At 36.1% G+C, this 15,962-nt stretch overlaps 1 protein-coding gene across 1 annotated transcript; it reads right to left on the bottom strand.

Annotated features, from left to right (window-relative positions):
• Positions 1 to 732: 732 nt before the first annotated feature.
• ltc4s (leukotriene C4 synthase) lies at positions 733 to 15,801 on the bottom strand. Its single transcript, XM_079479860.1, has 5 exons — positions 15,625 to 15,801; positions 13,790 to 13,889; positions 13,584 to 13,654; positions 1,658 to 1,739; positions 733 to 1,576 (listed from the first exon to the last, which is right to left on the bottom strand). Exons 1-5 carry the CDS (start codon positions 15,680 to 15,682, stop codon positions 1,480 to 1,482), a joined length of 408 nt encoding a protein of 135 aa, XP_079335986.1. The 5' UTR covers positions 15,683 to 15,801; the 3' UTR covers positions 733 to 1,479.
• Between the last annotated feature and the right edge of the window lie 161 nt (positions 15,802 to 15,962).

Genomic DNA, 15,962 nt, shown 5'->3' with positions numbered 1-15,962 from the left:
TGACGAGATGCTTCATGGGATAACAAGAGGGCGGGAAAACACAACATGATGACATGAGAGCAAATGGCAATCTGTCAAAAAAAACTGCCATGTGCTCAACACAAAAACAAACACAGGGACAAAGATAAATACAACAAAGACACAGACTACCTCTAAACCTTACACCAAATTCCTGAAGACTTTGATTAGCTTGATGTTTTATCAGGGTTGGGTCTAAGCAAAACAGGAAGGTCGATCTCAAGGGCCAGGGTTGATAACCACTGCTTTAAACATACAATGAATGCAAGCAACAACAATTAGGCTAAAGTCGCAGGGCCACAGCGATCTCTGCAGATGAAGTGGTTTAATGAGCGTCTTTCAGCATCCTTTTATGATCTAAGTTTATGCGTATTGACATGCAGGGTATTCCATTGCTTTATGGTGTTTATTTAATTCATTTAATTCTTTACATTTGTTATAGCAGTGGTTCCCAATTTTTTTGTCAGGCCCCACTTTTGTAGAAAAACATGTTTTCGAGCTCCACCAGATACCCACCACCAACATACACCCGTCATGAAACGTCCTTTACCTACAAACACATATTTAATTCTATTTGTTTGAGTTTCTACATAATATCAATTCATTTGTACGTGCAGATGAAGTAAAAGTGCATAGGTAGTTTAAGCAAGCTCTTAACAGTAAGCAGTAGGCAGGTAAGAATCTAAGTGTAATAAAATAATAATACAAATAAATAGAGACTTTGACACAGCTTTATTTGAAATATTGTAATAACAGTACCGAAATTTGTGACATCTTACTGAACAACGAACAACCTAAATAAGGAACTGGTCACTTTAAGAGTTTAAAATCACCAATCCAACAAACATAGTTGAATTTATAATGTTGGGAATCACAGCTGACAATACCTAAGCCTCGTTGCAAGCTAATGCTTGCTTTACATTCCTTAATTTAGACAAACCAAGAGATGTCACCAGCTACAAGGTTTTATTAACAGATTAACTGAAAACAAAATGCATTGGGTCAGCAATTATTCTAATCAGAGAAAATGTAAACACAACGTTATATAGGAATTTACGTTATATACAGAAGACAATATTTTGTTAGTAAGACAGTTAAAAATGTATTGCAGATGTGTGGTAGTGCCACATGGTATTGGCACTACATCAGATTACTTAACCATGCGACTTTGAGCAAATTTAAAATTTTCATTCTTAATTATAAAATCATGTATTTATATAAATATAGTAACGCCAAAGAATTATCAGCATAATGTACCTTAATGTAATAACTCATAATAAACATATTTTAATAATAATAATGATAATATACCAAGAGTCTTGCTGACTTAGAATTTTTCCTTTAATATATGGTCTTTCCTTTTTAGGTAAATCATCATGGGTGAAGCTTCCGCTGTCTTCAGCTTCATGCAGAAATTCAGTACTTAAATTCTCTGTGTGTTTAGGATGGCCCACAACATGATTAAAGGTAGACTTGTATCATGGTGCAAATGATCCCCAGCCCAGCCAGAGCTATCAGCACCCACTGCACCTTTGCACTAAAGTATAGTGGTCCCAGTCTGCCAGAACAGAAACATGATAGGTGAGAAACAAAACATTGCAAATACAAACATAACTCAATTAGAATGCCAATCCACTACCTTCCCTGAGTGGATTCTGCATAGCCATGGAAGTACCGGTACCGTCCATAAAGGTACAGAAGCCCACTGATGACAGCTATTGCTTTAAAAATAAAAAATATATTACAGAGATAAAAAACACTGTATACTTACACTAAAATAATTGTTAAAATTGTTTTAGCCCAGTGGCTGGGTAAATATAGGACAGAACACACAATAGACTAAACTGACCCAACAAGGGTTGTTTTTTTACAAAAAAAACTGCTTGATAATGAGTTTATTATATCAATGTTATTTTCAACAAGTCCTCCAACACATACGGCCACATTGGTCTTTTTCAACATTCCCCAAATACGACCCCATGGAGCGTTTCCTAAAATCAGGTTTCTGGTTGAAAGGGTATTGTCAGGGATGGTGTAGGAAGAACCCAATTGCAGGCAGTAATGAAGGGGTCCTTCATGTACATTGTGTGGGTCAAAATTATAGATTTTCTTTTATGCCACAAATCATTAGGATATTAAGTAAAGATCATGTTCCATAAAGATTTTGTAAATTTTCAACCCAAAATATATAAAAACTTTATTTTTGTGAGTGGATGGCCTGCGATTTTCTCATTATTTAGATTTTTTGCACCCTTTACTTCCAGAGTTTTACACTCTTGTATCTCCACCAGATATTGTCCCATCTTAACAACCCATATATCAATAAAAAGCTTAACTATTCAGCTTTCAGTTGATGTAAAAATCTCAATTTCGAAAAATTTACCCATAAGACTGGTTTTGTTGTCCAGGGTCACATATAAACTCTGTGTGCAGGAGGAAAGAGCCTAGTTTAAGGAATAAGAAAATTCCACAACACACAATTTTAATATATTAAAACACAAAACAAAACACCCACAATGGGGGAAAACACTGACAAACTAAAATCCAAACTGTAAACAAAGACTTCCCTCGACGGGGGCATGAAACAAAAGACAAAAATGCTTAAAGCTAAAGACTAGGACACGACTTACTCAACAAACACGAGGCAAGGTAAGGGACAGGTGTGGGTCATGAAACACTGAGGGGAAGCTAACGAGGAAACAAGAGAGGCGGGGTCAGAGACGAGACCGGAGAGAACACATATTATGTCAAGAAATATGTCTCTCCACACAAAACATGTGGCCCTGTCATGATCCTACCACTAGACTTGAAAATCAAGACGAGAAGGCAGAATCATGACAGGTACGCTGGCGTGTTTGGCTGCCGCTCCTCTCTAGCGATTTTTATTTTATTTATTTATTTAAATTTGCCTTGGTGGCTCCTAGGCCTGTATAGGCTCCTTGGAACCTTTCACGTACCCGACATTTCTGCGCAAACCACAAAGACTGCTGTGGAGACTGACAGGTGTTAATTTGAACAATTTAGCTGCATTGCATGAGGAGGTTTCATTAAATCAGAGAACAAGATCTGGACTTATGCCTAAGTATGCCTAATGGAAACCTGGCATAAAGAGTCCGATGATCTTCTTTTTAATTAATTGTCTCTTGCCGGCAATGGTTTATGTGATCACGCGATCCTCTGGTAGAGGTGGGGGTATCATTGTATTACACAAACTTATAACATGTGGCTTGTTCCCCAATTTAACACATTGGAATGTCTTGTTCTGAGTATTTCTTCATCACTATCTACTTCCATAGTTACTGTCTACAGGCCCCCAAAGAGAAATAAAGGCACTTACTCTCTGATTTTGCAGAAATGCTGTCTATGAGAGAATTCTCATTTTGGGGGATTATAACATCCTCATGGACATAAAAGATTCTACAACAACAAGAGACTTCAGGGCTACAGTTTTAAATATGAAACTTCCTTTAATAAATACCCCAGCTCCTCACATTATTCATTATCGCAAATGGAGCCCTCTGACTTTTCTGATCTCATTGTCTCTTCCTTAAGTTGTTTTTCACCATCTGATGCGCTAAATGACAAAGTTGCTAAACTGAATCTGATTCTCTCATCTGGCCTGGACACTTCAGCTCCTTTGAAATCATGATCAACATTTACATTGTCATTTAGCAGACGCTTTTATCCAAAGCGACTTACAAAGGGAGCAATAAGCGATATGTCATAAAAGAGCAATAGTGCGATAGGTGCTTATACAAAGTTACTAGTTTCAACAAAAGTTAGACCACTACCTGTTGAGAAAAGAGGGTTAGTTTTTTTCTCATTTGTCTGTCAAGTATTCACAGAAGAGACGGGTTTTAAGTTGTTTTTTGAAGGTTGTGAGAGGTGTGGTTGACCGGACCGTGTTAGGAAGAATATCCACCAGGAAGGAGTTGTGAAGGAGAATGAGCGGGAAACGATTTAATGCCCTTATAAGAAAGCCAGAGAAGCTTATTCATGCATTTGTGACCTTAAGACTTGACTACATAACCCCAATGTTATCAACCATTCACTGGCTACCCATTAAGTTTCGTATTGACTTTAAAGTTCATTTTATAACTTAGCAGCTCTGTTATGTAGGTAGGGGCTAAACTGTTTAAGGCTTTATATCACACTTCAACCCATCACGCTCTCTAAAATCTAAAAACTCAGGACTTTTGATAACACCTAGAATAACTAAATTCACCAAAGGGGGTCGAGCTTTCTCATACGTAGCACCTAAACTCTGGAATATCCTTCCCAACACTATTCTATGATCAAACACACTCGCCCAATTTAAATCTAGATTAAAGACACATCTTTTCAGCCAAGCATTGGGAGACTGCATTTATTAGATATTAATAACTAGAATAATTTAACTTGTTATATAAACACCATGTACTGTGTTTTTCGGTTTCTTATTTTTCCCATGTAAAGCTTCTTTGGAACAATGCACATTGTGAAAAGCGCTATATGAATAAAATTGAAATTATAATGAGCCACGTTTCCTTATAATGGACGTGCTACAGTCAAAACTGTGCATAAAATGTATTCTTTTAACATGTGAGGACATACTGGTCTTTTCTATCATAGCTTTAATGAACGTGTGATAAAAAATAGACTATTGAATAACCCTGGGATTCTGATATTCCAGTTGTCGCCTAGCAGGAGACTCAATCAGGTAACAAAACAAAATGTCACAAAACGACAACATTCCGCTGGGTAGTTTCTTCAGCCACAGATACTGCACGTCTTACACCCTATACGGCTCTGGATTTCTATGCATCTTGCTCTGTTGAATGGAAAAATTGATTTTATGTAGACCATAATGGCTAACGTGATCTAGTTCCAATGATGGGGAAAAGATTCACTAATATCTGTGTGGATTGTTTCATATTTGTACGCAGAGGATAACTTCTCACAGGGCCGGCTGTAGGATGAAATTAAAATAAGGGGGCATAACTACAAACAAACAGTACTTTACACACAGATACGACTTTTGTAAGGAATATTTTTAAAGCGCTTACTAATACACTCCAAATGCAAACTGATAAAACAGATTAACTGATATCGTTTTTTTTTTTTAAACAGATACCGATTATTTGCATGTTTATGTGCCCGATACCCGATAGGCAGAACAGATGTTTATTTACTGTTATATTTCTGTTTTTGCGACTGATTACAACACAACCGAACAAACTATTTTATTAAGAACAATCACTCCCTCCTTGCATCTATACACCAATAAATAGAGGGGTCTGAAAGAGTGAAAATAAAGTGCACTGTTAATAAAATGTCTATGTTAAACAATAAATAATTGTAACCACTTAAAAAAATAAATAGAGGGGTCTGAAAGAGTGAAAATAAAGTGCACTGTTACTTAAGTCGCTTTGTTCAAAAATAAATAATGCTAATCAATAAAAAATAGAGGGGTCTGAAACCAAAACGCAAACACTGCACGTTTGTAAGGACAGAGGACTCGCAAGCTTACACAGAGCTCATCGAGAAAGAGTGCATGTGAACAGGGGCGCTGCCAGGAATTTTGGGCCCCATGACAAAAAATCTAATTGGGCCCCCTCATTAGTTAACATGGTACAAATAAGAACAATGGAAATATATACCAATAAATTACACTAACACTACAGAACATTGACCCAAATTACCTATAGTTCTGTATTATCATCACTTGATTACATACATTAGATATGATGGATTTGTGTGTGTGTACAAGCTTCTGAAATAAATTGCCCTTCATGATGGGAATAATAAGGTCTGTATCTATAGATGTCATTTAACGGCCAAAATTCAGTCTAAATGAACGCATCAAACTGGATTATTTTAATATTATCTGTAACCTACATGCAGGTTGAGGTGAGCTACTCATTGTTTCTAAATACATCTAATACAGACAAGAGGTTCTTTTTTTCTTTTTTTATGTCATAATGGTCATTATGTGAGAAAATAATGTGTGTTTGATTTCTGTCATTAATAAATATTCCACTTTCTTTTTTGTTATGGTTAAGTCATTAACACAATGTTGCTCACCTTCTTCACTGGGACAGGGAGGGGTGCAGTTATGGGGAGACTGGGGTGCTGCTGACTCATTTGTTGTTAAGTCTGCTAAGATGGGCATGGACAATGATTTAATATGAATATCTTGCTAAACGTTTCCCTACAATGATTAAATGTTAATGAAATGTAGGCTGACACTAGCCTGCAGCTAGCTAGCTTATTTCACTATGGACAACAGGTTAATACCACTCACAGACTGAATCCTACCCACCTTTCTTGGTGAAAAACTGGGTTACAGATTTCTTTTGTCTCTCATCGCTCAATTGTCTTTCTTTATCTTTTTTGGAAACCAGATTTTTTCTGCGCAACATAGTGGTCTCTGTTTCTGACACGTCGCGACTTTCTGCAACTAAACACGTCACTGATGAGTGCGCTAAGGCAGGACCAAACCATTTCATGCAGACAAAGGGGGGTGCTCGGTCAACATGGATGTTTACTTTTTGGTCAATTGGAGATATTCAACTTTTATTGCCAAAATAAGTAAAATAAAAGACATCATTCATTTTATTATTATTTTAAATATACTAAATGATGATGATTTATATAGTGTATAATATAATAAAAAATTCATTAGTTTTAACCTCTTGGTTGGGGCCCTGTCAGGGGTATCTTCATGTACCACCAGTGGTACGCGTACCACAGTTTGAGAAACACTGGTCTAGATTAAAGTAGGCTAGTGTGAACATCAGTGCAATTTTTTGTCATATTTTGTGTAATATCGACAAAATTATTAAAAAACATTTTTTTTTGCCTAAAATCAGATTAACTACGATTAATCTGTTTAAAAATTAATCACAAGACCAGTCCTAAATGGGAGAAAACAAGTTGACAAAAATATTGAATCCAATGTTTGGTGATAAAACTGCATAACGTGGAGGTTTATTTTTTTAGGCGGGTCATTTTGACCGGAAACAACACAAGTGTAACAAGGTGGGGAAAAACCTCACAAAAAGCAACAGAAAATTACATTCTGTTGTAAGAGGTTGTTATAGACTTTGTTCTTTCAGTCCTACTACTATTTTTCGTGCACAAGACTAGTAATTTGAATTAAACATGACCAAACAGTTTCCATTTAAGGGGTTTTCTGCACACGCTTTCCTTACAGCCTTTCGTCGCTCTCATCAAGCTGTTCACGATGATGATTAAAAGTTACAAGTCACAAATTCCAAAACAACTTCGGTAAAAGTATCTGATTTGGTGTGTATAGTCCTGTCATGTGCAGCGCAATATGCTCTTTTTTTGGCGTACCACATTAGCAACCATGTACCAGAGATGGATTATTCCAAAGTACAAGCAGTCACAACAAACCACCGTAAAAATGGTTCCGAAACTATGCCAGAGAGCATTGTCACAGAAAGAGGTCCACAATTCACATCTCAAGTCTGCAGAGCCTTTTGCAAACAACTGGATATCAATGTAAGCCTTACCTCAGGTTACTATCTGCAAGCCAATGGCCAATTTCACATCTCAACCCGGAGATCGGTGGATACCTCAGGTGGTATTACGGCCATTAACAGAACATACAGTATTTCACACAGAACTCCATTGTCTACTCTTTAACTGGTCTCACCCCTTTCAAATAATTTATTTAGGGGGCGTCAAGGGGGTCACCTCCAGTATTTGGTGGATTGGGAGAGTTACGGAGTTGAGTAGAGATTGTGGGTGGATGCGCAGTTGTCTCATTTATAAATGTTGTGTACTCACAAAATGGGGCTGGAAACTTGTGTTTGCCACTTTCCACGCAAAGGTTTTGATCAATTACAGTTTTTGTTGATCACTTTGGTGCTATTATCGCTTTGGTTGATCGCTTTAATGCTCACAATTCTTTTGATATCCTTCTCTTCTGATTTGAGTAAATGGATGGAATTCGAGAACTACACAAATAAAATGTGTGTTTGTACAAACATCTAAATCACTTGTTACCACAGATGATGAATACTCATTATTGCTAATTGATTTCACATAGTGGTAATCACAATTGGTCACCATGAATACAAGTGGGGCAGGATAGACAGCAAGGACATGTGGAATTCTATCATCCAAACTTTTCGCCAAGAAAACCGGTAAGTGTGAAGGATATCTACTATGCTTTACCATACATTTACGGTAAACTGTAATGCATGTAAATTCATCAGACATGTTACAGTATGATCTTTACTTTACTTTGTCAATACAGTATACTCTGTTCTATGCTTAGAATTAACCCCATAGTGGTGGCCGTGTGCTGACTGCCCAGCAGTATGCCCCTGCAGCTGTATTTTTTAGCAGGCGATGGTGCTTGTTGCTGATGTGAACCATCACAAGTAGATCTTTGTTGATGAAGCGGTCTTTAACGTGGCCAAAACTCGTCACAGTGGACGGAACACCATTACTTGTCTGTTATAACGCTGCACATCTAAACTGAGCCGGCCTGTCAAGGTGAAGGGGTCACCTACGTTAATGTGTCAGGTTCCACCATGGCGAGGTTGTTCATTTACATTTATTCATTTGGCAGACGCTTTTTTCCAAAGCGACTTACAAGTAGTTTTTTTTACAGTGGCACATTACTGCAGAGCAATCAGGGGTAAGATGACTTGCTCAAGGGCACTTCAGTCATGACCTGCTGGCACTGAGATTCGAACCGGCAACCTTCTGATAACAAGCCCAATGCTCTACTAGGCCACAGCCTGGTTTGAGGCCGATTCCAGATTCATGACCCTCTACCTGCCTTCTCCTTCCAAATTCATGTAATGTGCGTGCACTAAATGTTATGGTTTTGTATTTGTATTAAAATGTGTACATTTCATTATTGAAAGTAAACCTATGTTACAATTATATCTGAAAAATAAAAACAAATTTCACCCCAAATGATTGGAGAGGATGTCTTCATTGATCCTTCACTTGATTACACAAACATGTAAGCCCGTTTCGCCAGGGTTTGGAATTTTTTTAAATTAGCTTCTCATAATAATGACTTAGTATCTCAAAATAATAAGAAACCTTCTCATTATAATGACTTAGTATCTCATAATAATGAAATAATGAATATTTTCGACTTAGTATCTCATAATAATTACCTAGTATCTCATAATAATGGAAAACTAACTCAAAATTATTCATTATTATGAGATACTGTGATGGCTAAGGCGAAGAGTTATAAGAGTTTCCTCCATATATTATTTCTTTAGGGAAAATTGAATTTGTCTTTACTATTTGGTTTCTGTGGGTTTATAAAAAATGTTATAATTTTTTTTGTTTTGTTAACAATTCACTCGAAAGTATTGTGTAAGTTGCATGTTGTCGGTATGCGCGCATTGAATATCTACTAGCGGGACAACATTTCAGGACTAGAGTGCACGCTAGTGTTTGAATAAATCACTACACAGATACAGGTTTAATATTCTTCATTGAGGTATTTATTTAATAGTTTAAACAATTGAGTATCTTAACCGTGGTCCCGCCTGGTTCTGTGGCTGCAGCATGGAACAAAGGTTGGCTATTAAAAGGGCGCAGCATTTCATGCTTGCTTCACTACCCAATGGTGGCAAATCAAACTCCAAGTTACAAATATTGTAGAACAATAACTTCGACTACAAAAGGTGCGTTTCTTGATAATTTGCCTCAATTGTCTCAGATCTCTAGCATGAGTAATAACGTTGAAGATCTTGACTTTACCATTGAAAATATTAATGCCACCTTCTCGGAAGCACTAGACATAGTTGCTCCTCTGCACTTAAAGAAGATTAAAAATGACAGACCGACACCAAGGAATAATGAACACACTCAGGCTCTAAAGAAAGCGGCACGAAAAATGGAGCGCAACTTTAAGAAAACTAAATTAGAGGTATTTCGTACTGCCTGGAAGGATAGTATTAAAAAATACAGGAAAGCCAAAACATGTCTAGATCCGCCTACCTTTCATCACTAATAGAAGAAAAACAGCATAACCCTAGGTTTTTATTTGATACAGTGGCTAAATTAACCAAAAATAAATCGTCAGCGACTTCTGATTCTGTATACCAGCATAGCAGTGATGAATTTATGAACTATTTCACAAATAAAATCCAAGATATTCGAGAAAGAATTATAACTAAGCAACCAGAAGTGAAACCCGCTGAACAAACGACTAACTACAGCGTCTCTAAGGAGAAATTGCGATTATTTTCTACTATAGATCACAATGAACTCTCTAAAATCATTAGATCATCTAAATCAACTGCATGCATGCTAGACCCTATACCTACAAATCTACTGAAAGAGATGCTCCCAGAAATGATAGATCCTCTACTTAGCATTATTAACTCATCTCTGACATTAGGACATGTGCCTAAAGCATATAAGGTGGCTGTTATAAGGCCCCTTGTCAAAAAAAACCATCTCGACCCTGGAGAACTAGTTAACTACAGACCCATTTCGAATCTACCTTTCTTATCTAAAGTTCTGGAAAAAGTAGTCTCAATTTATTTTTCTTGAGGTTCTAGATTATCTTAGTACAGATTCCTTCCATAAACGCACTTCGTTGCTTTATTTCCGTGGCAATGTAAGTAAACTCTATAGCGACCAGGGTAGCAACTTAATTGCTGTAAAGGGAGAGTTCTTGGAATTGATGAAGGGAAAGTAACTAGGAAGTTTGAAAGAGTTAGGATGTAACTTTGTCATGAATCCGCCTGTCTCCATTCACATGGGTGGTGTCTAGGAGAGAAAGATTAGGACTGTGAGGAGTGTGATTACAGCTATTCTCGATCATCAAGCCACAAGATTGGATACCTCTTCCTTAAGAACATTCAAGTATGAGGTAATGGCGATCATTAATAGCCGACCATTTACCCTGGAAAACATCAAATGATCCCATGGGACCAGAACCATTGATGCCGAATCACATACTTGCAGTGAAATCCAGCATCATTGCACCACCCCTAGGAGAATTTGTAAAACAGAATCGCGAATTAGATTTGGTCCAGGTGGAGGAAGGAGTGACTCATAACTTTGCAACAGAGGTCTTAAATGGCATAAGAGCAGAAGAAACGCCAAGGCAAATTATATTCTTTTGCTCCGAAATGATTCAGCCCCACAAAGTCATTGGAAGCTAGCCAAGGTGGAAGAAGTCTTCCCTGGAAGTGATGGCAGGGTTAGAAAACTCAAACTTCTGTCAGCAACACAACTTTAGATAGCAAGGGTGCATGCACGAGCATCAAGTAAAGTTATTGTTATCAGTTGTGGAACTACACAAAGTCTGATATATATGATCGTAGAATATGATATTGCTGTCATAATTGACCCTTCACAAGGAGTTTGATTGAAAGGCGATGTGACCCATCACAGCGATATTATGTGCCCCAGTGACTTATCGCCATTTTGTGCGACAAACCTAGCGTAGTAGAGCTTTGTTGATTAATATGAAAAAACAGCTTTTTAATTATTGTAATAGTAAACAGAGATAAAAACCTAGCTTTATAACGATTAATGAAAACCAAGGTTTAATTTTTAAAAGTCATTCTAAATGAAGGAGAACAGCAGAGTTTACGTCTCAACTATCGTTATACCAATACAGATACAGGACACGATATTGTTGGAATTATTAATGTACGAATTACAGATGGAAGCGTTTGGGAAGTGGTGTTTTAAGGCGGAATATAATACTTATTGATATATTACTTAGATATTACATGTATGAGCAAGCTAGCAAGATATGCTTTTCGTCCCTGTGATGTGATGAGTGCACCTTCAGAGAGCAGAATTTGCAGTGACATTTTAAAGAAAATAAGTTTTCAGCGATTGAAGTCATAAAGCAACAGCTGTACTGTGTTTGTTGTATTTATCACAAATAAAGATTAAGACACTGATAGACTGTTATTCTTTTCTGTACTGAACTAATAGTTAGTGGTTACGCTCTCTCTAAAATTGTCATTACTACACATTTCGGAGTAAATATAAACACTTAAACGTCATGAAGCAACAAGTAAAGTGTTTGTTATGTTAAAGCCAGAAATGCGCAGATGCTGCGTAATTCGACTACATCTAATATTGATTCATGAGAGAGTATGTGCATCATTTAAAACATTACCCGCAAACAATAATGACCAAAACACTGTATTGCACATGCCACGCCAGAAGTTAGTGACATCACTTTGTAAAGAAAAAATATCAGAGCCCATGATGATTGATTGACGGTTTATTGGAAGGCGGACTTCCGTCGCTAAAGAGACCATACAATACAGAGGGCTGCATTTCTCCTCATTTGTAGTGAAGAGAAGCTTAGAATCCAAAGTCTTAAAGAAGTCCCTTCACTATAAGAGACGTGGAAGCAGCGCCTCATATCAGCCACATTTATTATGTCCATGGTGAACAACACATAATGCACTAGATGGGAGATGGGGATGATCCAGACAGAGTAAATATTAACATTTAAGTCTTAATTTCGGGTTAGTGTCATGCAAGCAGGTTGCACGTGAGTGTCCTCCGGTTCAGAGACAAGATTGCACAAAGCTGATCATATGTGTTGATCATAACAAAACGTTTCTGACTCGTTTCAAGTCAAGTCAACAAATAATATTGAATGTTAATGTTCTATGGATGAGATCGGAAATTGCAGCCTTGATTGGTAAAGGAGAAGACAAACGCGTAATTTACGTCACTCACCAACGTAAATAACAAGCTACAAATGACATATCACTGGTTTCACTGATCTTTCTTTTCTTTTCAATATACTTTTACACCACTGTGGCTATCACGCTGTTTACATTTAATCATTTAGCAGACGCTTTTATCCAAAGTGACTTACAAAGAGTTCAGGGAGCAATAAGCGATATGTCATGTGCTAATACAAAGTTACTAGTTTCAACAAAAGCTAGACCACTACCTGTTGAGAGAAGAGGGATAGTGTACGTTTTATTTTTATTTTATTTGTCTGTCAAGTAGTCGCCGAAGAGGTGTGTTTTAAGTAGTTTTTTTTAATTTGTGAGAGATGTGGTTGACCGACCCGCATTGGGAAGAATGTTCCACCAGGAAGGAGAATGAGAGGGAAAGGGATTTAGTGCCCTTATGAGAAGGCATTAACTGTTAAATGCAGCTTTGCCAGGCTGACTGTGCCGTAAACGTAACCCTATTGGTTATTTTAAAAAGGAGCAGGCTGAAAATATGCATATGTGCAGATATTGTAACATTATGCAATTAGGCGTTGTAAGTTCCATATATGGTATATATATTATTGGGGGGATGCGGTGGAGATACATGTACAAACAGTTTCCCCTCTGACTGGGATTTATACGGGAAATTATGCATAGGTTGCTTCTGTGAGTGTGTGCACTATAAAGACACTTTAAAACTTGTGTATGAATTAACATATGTATTTGCATTATTGTGGATTTTTTTTATATGGATTAAGTAAGTTTCTCTACACAAAAAATTAACACATGATTTCTTCATATATTATTGAAATAAAAAACTTCATGTCCAAATAAGTGTAATTAACATTACTTGTCAAGTTGTAAACTCACCTTGACTAAAGAAAACTCCAGCCAACCAAAGAGAGAAGACAAATATAGGAAAATATTCAGAACAGTTTGCCCTGTAAAAGTATGAGACAAATTACACAGAACATACACATAATTCATAACAAGGAAGATATATTTAAATAATTTAATCGATCTAAATATCTATTGGATTATACAAAAATATGTCTGAATTTCCTTTAGAAACTTACTGGGCTCTAAAAACTCTGTCAAACTCTGGTGGTCCTGTAGTGGCTGGAGGAGAGACTGAATACTTCCTCCTAGCATAGATCACCATGAGAGCGAAGTATGCTAATAGAAAGAGATATTGTGATAGTCTGTGAAAACCAGGCTAAAGAATCAATCTAATTATGTTGGCTTGAGAGAGCCAACATACTGATATGCTAAATAAACTTATTATTATTCTTCTTACTGAAATTTTCTGACTGCTAGAGCTTTTAAGCTACAGCCACTTCCCACGCATCTTCAGTCTGGTCTCACTCGTGTTGCTATATCTTTTCTAAGGGATTGGACTTACGGTTTTCCTAAAAATGCCGATCATACTCTCAAAAAAGTCCCATTGATTTACATTGACGGAATGTTCAGGGAAGATGTTTATGTTCCAAATGTCAACTGGCAACTTTCAAACATAAACATTCACTCACTCTCTATAAATCTCTGCATTCATCTCTACCTACCTATCTTACTACTATTTATCTTTTTATCTTTCTTTTTATCTTTTTATTAACCTCTTTTCCTTTCTAGCTCTTTTCTTTAAAAATACAATAATAATTTTATCTCTTTGAAAAAAAATGAATAGTCGCTTTGGATAAACGTGTCTGCTGAGTGCACTTATCTCTATCTATTCATCCATCTTTCTTTCTTTACATTTATTCTTTGTTTCTTTACAATTCTTATCTTTTAAAGATAAGTTGTTTTTCAATGAGACAAAATTATTATATTTTTAAAGAAAAAATGTAGAAAGGATAAACGTGTCTGCTGAATGCACTAATCTCTATCTATTTATCCATCCATCCTTCTTTCTTTACATTTATTCTTTCTTTCTTTACAATTCTTATCTTTTAAACATGAACATTCACTCACTCTCTATAAATCTCTGCATTATTCTCTACATACCTATCTTATTGTCTATTTATCTCTTTATCTTTTTATTAACCTCTTTTCCTTTCTAGCTCTTTTCTTAAAATATAGTTTTCTTTAAAATTATTAACTTTAATTATTAAATATCTTTTAAATTAGACCTACCTATCTACTTATCAATTTATCTTTTTATCTATAATACTAACCTCTTTTTCCTTTCTATCTCTTTTCTTAAAAAAAAAAAAAAGAGTAATATTTTTGTCGCTTTGGAATAAAATGTTTTAAATGTTGCTTTGGATAAATGCGTCTGCTTAATGCTAAATGCAAGTCTGTCTGTCTGTCTACTTACCTACTTATCTTTTTTTCTAATTATCTTTTTATCTATAACACTAACCTCTTTTTCCTTTCTATCTCTTTTCTTAAAATATTTCTTTCTTTAAAATTATTAACTTTAATTATTAAATTTCTTTAAAATTAGACCTACCTATCTACTTATCTTTTTATCTTTCTATCCGTAACACATCTATAACCTTTCTATCTCACAATTCAAACCTTTTCACCAGACTTTCTCAAGCCAACATAAAGTTTGTTCACAAACTTTAACCTCATCTAGTTATCAGCATAATGTGTGATTTCGATCATTTACTTCACTATGATTTCAATATTTGATATGACCCTAGTTAATATTAAAGATATCAATGTTATATTTTCAAGGAATGTTCTTTAAATTATGTAGAAAACAGTAAATCACAAAACAATGACTTTAGCTGGGTTGTCACAGACTGAATCACGTTATAGTGTATATGTATACAAATATCTACAGAGAATTAAAAATCACATTTCACATTTAAAATGACAAATCAGAGGTCACAAGACAATACCATTATTCTTGTACAGTGTAAACATAGTTTCCTTTTTTACAAATATTAACCTATTAATAATTTACCTTGTTCCAGAAGTCCCAACACAGTGACCGCTGCTAGACAAACCACCTGATCCAGCATTATTGCAAAAGCAACAGGACAGTAAGATACAGTCTCAGCCTACACAACACTATTAAAGTTCTTCCTTGTTCACTTACCTCATTTTGACCAGAGCAGGTGGAGCAAAGTTCTGGACAATATTCTCATGTTAGGGTGAAATCTGACACTATAAACTGCCAGAAAAAAGGTTTGAACAAAAATCTGGGATACAACCAGGGCAGAAACAGGTTCAGATCCCAACCATTTATACAATTGTCTCTTTCCATTTCTCAGGATACCTCATCCATGTTATTATTTAGTT

Source organism: Barbatula barbatula (genome assembly GCF_947034865.1).
Source record: "Barbatula barbatula genome assembly, chromosome: 18".
NCBI classification, from domain to species: domain Eukaryota; kingdom Metazoa; phylum Chordata; class Actinopteri; order Cypriniformes; family Nemacheilidae; genus Barbatula; species Barbatula barbatula.
Note: the sequence above shows the minus strand (reverse complement) of the source record. Positions and strands in the feature narration are given on the sequence as shown.

Excerpts from the sequence above, each read along its gene's own strand:
- ltc4s (XM_079479860.1), bottom strand. The coding sequence starts at position 15,682 with ATGCTGGATCAGGTGGTTTGTCTAGCAGCGGTCACTGTGTTGGGACTT. Across the intron at positions 13,655-13,789 it reads GACAGAGTTTTTAGAGCCCA|GGCAAACTGTTCTGAATATT; the intron begins GTAAGTTTCTAA and ends ATACTTTTACAG. Across the intron at positions 1,577-1,657 it reads GCAGAATCCACTCAGGGAAG|ACTGGGACCACTATACTTTA; the intron begins GTAGTGGATTGG and ends CTGTTCTGGCAG.